Genomic DNA, 7,349 nt, shown 5'->3' on the forward strand with positions numbered 1-7,349 from the left:
CTGAATCCTTGTGTATATAGGCTATTGGCCTTGTGTATATAGGCCAAATCCTGATCTCCTTGAAGTGATGGGCTAAACCCTAGTGGCTTCCATGGAATACAAATTTGACCTCATTATCCTGTGTCAGGTTTTCTTTAGGAAACTCTGGAAAAAGTTTCTCTTCAAAACACCCTTTTCACCATAGCAAAAATGACACCGTTTTTACATATTCAATAGGTAAAAATCATAGAAAAGATGCCTACCTCAGATTGTTATTTCTCTAACATCATTAATAATACAATAATACCCCAACAGTCGATACATAATCATTTCATCAGGAACTCAGCCAAGCAGAAACCTCTTTTGTACCCTTTTATCATTGTGGGGAGCAAACCTTCAGCTTGCTCAGAAAACCCCATCAAAGAGATGACATAGTGGCACTTCCAAGAGAGGACAAACATTGAAAATCCTGTCAAACCAAACACTCAACATCTCCCCAGGCTTTCCCACCTCCACAACTTCCTGGAACAAAGAAACAAAACAAACCACCAACCAACCAGTTAACCCAAAAAAAAATGCTAAAAATCTGACAAACAAACAAAAGGCACAAAGAACAAATGCATTGATACTTCAATCAGAGATTTTATCCCCAAAAACAAGAAGAGCCAGAGATCTCACTACGGACTTTGCTTTGGCTACTGATTTTATGGGCAAGGTGCTCAGCTAGTATGGTGATGGGTAGCAGTATACGATAGATAGATTCTGATCTTATTTACATTGGTCTAAACCTATAGTAACTCCATTTTTCAGAGTCATGTTTGTCTGGATTTTTCCTAGTGTAAATACCCAATTCTGCATAAACAGATTGCACAGTATTTTCTCATGCAGGCGATAATGTCATCAGCTGATTATATTTATAAAGAAACACAGAATGAAATTGTTACTGAAGGAGAAATAAGGACATTTTATTCTTAGAGAATAACCTCCAAACTATCAGTTTACTCAATGCACCTTTGAGCTCCTTGTTTCTCATGCCGTAGATGATCGGATTCATCATTGGTGGCAACACAGAATAGAGAACAGCCACCACGAGATCCAGACCTGAGGTAGAGCTGGAGGTGGGTTTCAAGTAGGCAAAGGTCCCCGTGCAAATAAACAAGGAGACCACAATGAGGTGAGGGAGGCAGGTGGAGAAGGCTTTACGCCTGCCCTGCTCAGAGGGGATTCTCAGCACTGTGGTGAAGATCTGAACATACGACACAATTATGAAAATAAAGCAGCTTGAGGCTAAGCACACACTAAAGATGAGAAACCCAACTTCACTGATTTCTGAATCAGAGCAAGCGAGCTTGAGTAGCTGGGGAACTTCACAGAAGAACTGATCCACCATGTTCCCTCCACAGAAGGATATTGCAAAGGTGTTTCCAGTGTGCACTGCAGAGTAGAGAAGAACACTGATCAAGGCACTGGCTGCCATTTGGACACAAGCTCTTCTGTTCATCACTGTCTCATAGTGCAGTGGTTGGCAGATGGCGACATATCGATCGTACGCCATGATGGTCAGTGTGGCAAAATCTGCTGAAGTGAAGAAGACGACGAGAAAGACTTGGGCAACACATCCAGAATAAGAAATCGAACTTGTGTTCATGAGGGAGTTAGCCATGGATTTGGGGATGGTGGCAGAGATGGAGCCAAGGTCTAGGATGGACAGATTCATCAGGAAGAAGTACATGGGGGTGTGAAGGTGGCGGTCAAGGGCTATGGCTGTGACAATGAGAAGGTTCGGCAGCAGGGATATCAGGTAAAGCACTAGAAACACCACAAAGTGTAAAATCTGCAGTTCTGGAACATCAGAGAATCCCAGGAGAAGGAATTCGGTCATGGTGGTTTGGTTGGACATTTTCTTCCTCAGTGCACTGTGTGATGGCTGCAGGGGGAATGAGAAGGACCATGGTCAGGATTAGAGCAACAGAGGGAATTGCCCTGATTCCCCTTTCTCTAATATCTCATTATATGAATGTCAAAGGTGCACAGAACTCGTCACTTACAATGAGTAGGTGTTGGCAGTGCTCCTCACCTCTGACAATCAGTCAGTCATGTTATCACACTATTGTAAATTGGGTCAGATCCTTTAAAGTCAATGGAGCTTCGTTACTTTACCCCATCTGACGAATTGGCCCAAGACTGTATAAAAGAGAGTCTGTGAGCTGTCAACTTTACCGGTTATTCAGTTGTTACCTCCTCGCAACGATCCCTTTGAAAGAGTAATCCCACAGATGCAATAGAATAAATGGTTTGAAATTAAGGGATTATCAGGCAATATTAATGTTCTCTAATTTATTTGAAGTTAAAGGCTGGTTGGAAATTTTCAGCTGTGTTCTTTTAATCAAGACTGGGTTTTCAGCTAAACAACAACAAATCTCAGAATCTGTCTGCTTTTCTCCAAACATTTTCGGATTGTTCACTAAAGAAACTGAAAACTCAAACACAAACATTTTTGTTTTTTTCGATTAAAAAAATCCACTTTTCAGCAGAAAGTTTTCATTTGCCGAAAACTGAAGGGGGAAAGAAATGGATTTGGGGTTTTCAGTTAAAAGTCAAAATTTTCCTGAAGGGTGGAAAAATTCCAATCAGCAGTAGGCATCTGATTAATTTGAGAGTAAAAGTCTTAACGAGTTCAGATTGTAATTCATATTTATCCTCTTAATTTTCCCTCTATGTTCATCCCCAAACCTAGTTCATTGAAAAAGCAAACTTACTGTGCTGATCTTTGTGGATTTTTACCCAATGCATGATCCAATCAGTCATCCAGCACTACGATTCTTTGGTCAATATCTATCTATGTACCAGAATCTAGAAGCGAAAAGCACATGCATCTGAGATTTCTTTCCCCCTTCATTTTCAGACTGCACTGCCAGAACTAGACTCAAACCTGTTGCTTTCTGCAGATGAGCTGTATGTAGCTGGTGCTGGGCATCACTGGCATTAAAGGACTGATGCTGCAGGAAGGTAATTTATTCACGTCTATTTCCTAAGGGCGGGTGGGACTCACTCCCTGGAGCTCTGCACAGCTCAGCAGCAGAGGCCCAGAGGCAAGTGCAGAGATGCCTAGCTGATGAAGCCAAGAGAGCCATTCTGTCCCTCCAGTCTGACACTCACATAGCTTGGGGCCTATGATCTCCCCCAGCATTCCCTGATTCCAGCCCAGCATCTGTGTTATCTCTGGGCCAGGATCACAAAGATGGAGACAGGCACCAATGGGAATTTATCAATGCTCCTAAATGAGCTCGGTGGCTAAGTCCCATGGTCATTCAGTGGGAGTAAAGAGTGTAACCTGCTTAGATGCTATTGTAAATCCCAATAGGTAGCTATCTCCTTCTTTAGGTACCTAAACCCCTTTGTAATCCTGGCCCTGTCTCCCTCATTAACTTCCAAGGCCTGGGCTTCTCCTGAATTTCAGAAAATCATGCCTGGGATTGGCAAAGGAGCAGTGTCATGGAAAAATTAACTGCGCAGTGTGTTTGGATCAGAACAAAGCCTGAGGTCCACTGCTGGGAGCCCCAGGCCCTTTAAATCGCCAGCATAGGGAAGCCGGTCTGGTCCGGTGTACGGGCTCTTGCTGGTATGCCGGACAGGACCAGCTTACTTTCACCTCTGACAGCCATGCATCTAGAGAAAGGAGCTCAAGATGCTAAGAATTCCTGTGATCTAAGCCCAGCTATGCAGCTATGTTACCTCAACTCTCTGTGCCTCTCTTTACCAAAATCTGGGGGATAATAACTGAGACTGGATCAAAAATTCAAAAAGAAACTTTTGGTTAGAGATGATCCATAATTCACCCAATGAACTCATCTTACCCTAGACCAGTGGTTCTCAAACTTTTGTACTGGTGACCCCTTTCAACTAGCAAGTCTCTGAGTATGACCCCCACCCCCTTAGAAATTAAAAACACTTTTTTTATATATTTAACACCATTATAAATGCTGGATGCAAAGCAGGGTTTAGGGTGCAGGCTGACAGCTCGCGACCCTGCATGTAATAACCTCGTGACTCCCTGAGGGGTCCTGACCCCCAGTTTGACAACCCCTGCTCTAGACCCTGAGTGTTTCCCTCCCTCTCCCTCACCCAGCCCAGACCCCCAAGCAAACACCCACAGCCCTTAATCTTCTCCCACCCCTCTCACAACCCCCACCCCACAGAGTCTCTCAGCCCTTGTTCTTTGAGATTTCCCCCTTCCATGGCCAAGAGCCAACTCCCCACCCAGAGTTCCTGACTCAGCTTCCTCAGAGATCCCTGTTTAACCCCTCTGCCCACCAGTCCCCTCTTCTACCATCAGTCCTCTCCTCTGCTCAGCCCCACTCTCCTGACATGGCGCCAGCCCCAGGGAACAGCCACTCACCCCGGCTCCAAATACTTGCCCATTCTCTCCTCCTTCTCCCCATTGGCAAGCCCTGGACACCACTTCCTTCCTTCCCCACTCTCCTCCTTCCTCTTCCTGGCCCAGCCCCTTTTCTGAACAGTATTTTCAGGGTGGCCTCTGCCCAGCACACAGCTAAACTGGGGAACTCACTGCCACAAGGGATTGCTGAGACAAAATGACCAGCAGGGTGAGACATTGGCATGGATCACCAGAGCCTTCATGGTTACATTAGATCAGAGAATGAATTAAACTGCCATGGTGTAGGTCTCCAGCCAGCCATTAACTCACAGGGAACATCCCTGACACGGAGGTTAGTGCAGAACTGTCCACTGAGGGGGTTACTCTCCCTCCCTATTCAGCAGCTGGTGCTGGTCCCTCCAAGTGTCACAACTCTGAGCCGAGCTGTTCCCAGGAGCCTGTGGAAAGAGGCACAGTTAATCCCATAAAGCTCTGCTGACTCTCAGGGCTGGATTCAGATACTCCAGGGGCATTCATGGGGTGGGGGAAGGCTTCAAAGAGAGGCTGGGCCAATGGCATGGAACCCTGCTCTGTCCCAGAAGAGGAGCAGGTGAGTCTCCCCCAATCCCTTGGGATCGGCTAGGTGCCCACAGACAGGCAGGGGGCAGTCATGGTCCCCCCAGTCCTTACCTGGGGCAGTTCCCCTCTCCCAGAGCCATTATCTCAGGCTTTTTTCAGACTCAGGCAGACAATGCTGCAGCTGCTGCAGTGGGGGCAGATCTCCTCATCCCACCCCAGTTGTTCCAGGCTGTGGGTGACGCAGCATCCGTTGCTGGCCCCAGTCAGACCCAGGGCACTGGACACCCCCACCCCAGCATGCCCGGCTCCTGGTACCGAGTCATGCCGTACTTGGCGTGGTGCAGCAGGCACTGTGGTATCAGGGGGTCTCCTTGAGATTCACCAGGTGCGGGGTTTGCAGCAGGGGGCAGAGGGATAGAAAAGTGGGGAAGGAGACACTATGGTCAGTGGGGGCTGGAGGGCAGAGCACCCCATAAAGAAGGGCCATGCCCCAGGGGATTCTGGGATTGAGGGTCCCAACATCTCATAGAGAAGGGCTGTGCCCCAGGGGATTTGGGATTGAAGGGCCCAGGACCACACAGAAAAGGGCCACACCTCAGCAGGGGCTGGAGTCAAAGGACTTGAATCTCTTCTTCCTGAGACCAGACATACTCCATTGGAACACCATGGACTTACCCTGGGGTGAGGGAGGGGGAAATCAGCCCCACTGAGTCCAATGGAGTTACTCCTGATTTACATCAGGGTGAGTGAGAGGGAATCAGCCCCATCGACTGGAAAGAAGTGACTTCTAACTTTTCTTAACGTTGATGTGTTTTGGTGCTCATTTATTGTGCCCAGACAGAGATCAAACCAGGGCTCAGATCCTCATAGCAGGGAGCATTTCTGATGCTCAAGGGCCAGTCACCAGCTCTTTGGAGGAAATAAAGTCATAGTGTTATTAGCCAAAAGGTTTAGCTCTCAGTTAGGCCTGTCAGCCTTGGAAGTGCTTGGAATCGCGCCAAATGGATTACGCTGTGCATGTGTATGGAGAGAGGATAAGCTGGTTGACAGCTACCTCTGGCTCACCGGCTGTGAGTCCTTGAAGGGGGAATGTCCAGTAGTGGCTGACAAACCCGCATGCCATCTGGGCACTTTGAGTTCAGATCTAACCCTGAGCTGAAATCTGAACCTAAGAATAAGGAGGTACCTGGCACTCCCTGAGGGTTTTGAATTGTGGGGAAATGTCACCTGGGCACCACAGGATATTTAGAAGGTGATGAACCAATTTTTGAAATGCCCTTACCTGCTGGGAGGGGAGGTTGATGGGGGTGGGAATTGGGGAGAAGGCTTTTCGGGGCAGCGAGGGGAGGGGTGATTATGGAGTGGGGGACAGAAAGGGTGGGTGGGTAGGAGATGAGTTGGGGGTCAGGAGATGAGGAGGGGTGGGACACTGGGAAGAGGGGACATGAGGGTGAGTGACAGGGGGCCTGGGAGAACAGAGGGGTGTGATGTCCTGTCTCTTTCAATGTTCAGCGGGCTCTGTGCTCTAAGAACATAAGACAATAAGAACGGCCATACTGGGTCAGGCCAAAGGTCCATCAAGTGCAGTATCCTGTCCTCTGACAGTGACCAATGGCAGGTCCCCCAAAGGGAATAAACAGACAGGTTATCGTCAAGTGATCCATGCCCTGTCACCCAGTCCCAGCTTCTGGCAAACAGAGGCTAGGGACACCATTCCTGTCCATCCTGGCTAATAGCCATTGATGGACCTATCTTCCATGAATCTATCTAGCTCCCTTTTGAACCCTGTTATAGTATTGGCCTTCACAACACCCTCTGGCAAGGAGTTCCAGAGGTTGACAGTATGTTACATAAAAAATACTTTCTTGTGTTTGTTTTAAACCTGCTACCTATTAATTTCATTTGGTGGCCCCTTGTTCTTGTATTATGAGACAGAGTAAATAACACTTCCTTATTTACTTTCTCTATACCACGCACGATTTTATAGACCTCTATCATATCCCCCCTTATTTGCCTCTTTTCCAAGATGAAAAGTCCCAGTCTTATTCATCTCACCTCACACGGAAGTCGTTCTTCACCCCTAATAATTTTGGTTGCCCCTTTCTGAACCTTTTCCAGTTCCAATATATCTTTTTTTGAGATGGGGTGACCACATCAGCACGCAGGATTCAAGGTGTAGTCATACCATGGATTTACATAGACGCAATATGACATTTTCTGTCTTATTATCTATCCCTTTCTTGATGATTCCCAACATTCTGTTTGCTTTTTTGACTGCCGCTGCACATTGAGTGGATGATTTCAGAGAACTATCCACAATGACTCCAAGATCTCTTTTTTGAGCGGTAAAAGCTAATTTAGACCCCATCATTGTATATGTATAGTTAGGATTATGTTTTCCAATGTGCATTAC

General features: G+C 46.9%; 1 protein-coding gene across 1 annotated transcript; it reads right to left on the bottom strand.

Moving 5' to 3' along the window:
* Positions 1-919: 919 nt before the first annotated feature.
* On the bottom strand, positions 920-1,879 carry LOC144275133 (olfactory receptor 14A16-like). The gene has a single exon (XM_077834271.1). The coding sequence runs from the start codon at positions 1,877-1,879 to the stop codon at positions 920-922; it is 960 nt and encodes a 319-aa protein (XP_077690397.1).
* Positions 1,880-7,349: the final 5,470 nt, after the last annotated feature.

The sequence above is a fragment of the Eretmochelys imbricata genome, chromosome 14 (assembly GCF_965152235.1).
Source record: "Eretmochelys imbricata isolate rEreImb1 chromosome 14, rEreImb1.hap1, whole genome shotgun sequence".
NCBI classification, from domain to species: Eukaryota; Metazoa; Chordata; order Testudines; family Cheloniidae; genus Eretmochelys; species Eretmochelys imbricata.

Coding starts and splice junctions, on each gene's coding strand:
- LOC144275133 (XM_077834271.1), bottom strand. CDS start 1,879: ATGTCCAACCAAACCACCATGACCGAATTCCTTCTCCTGGGATTCTCT.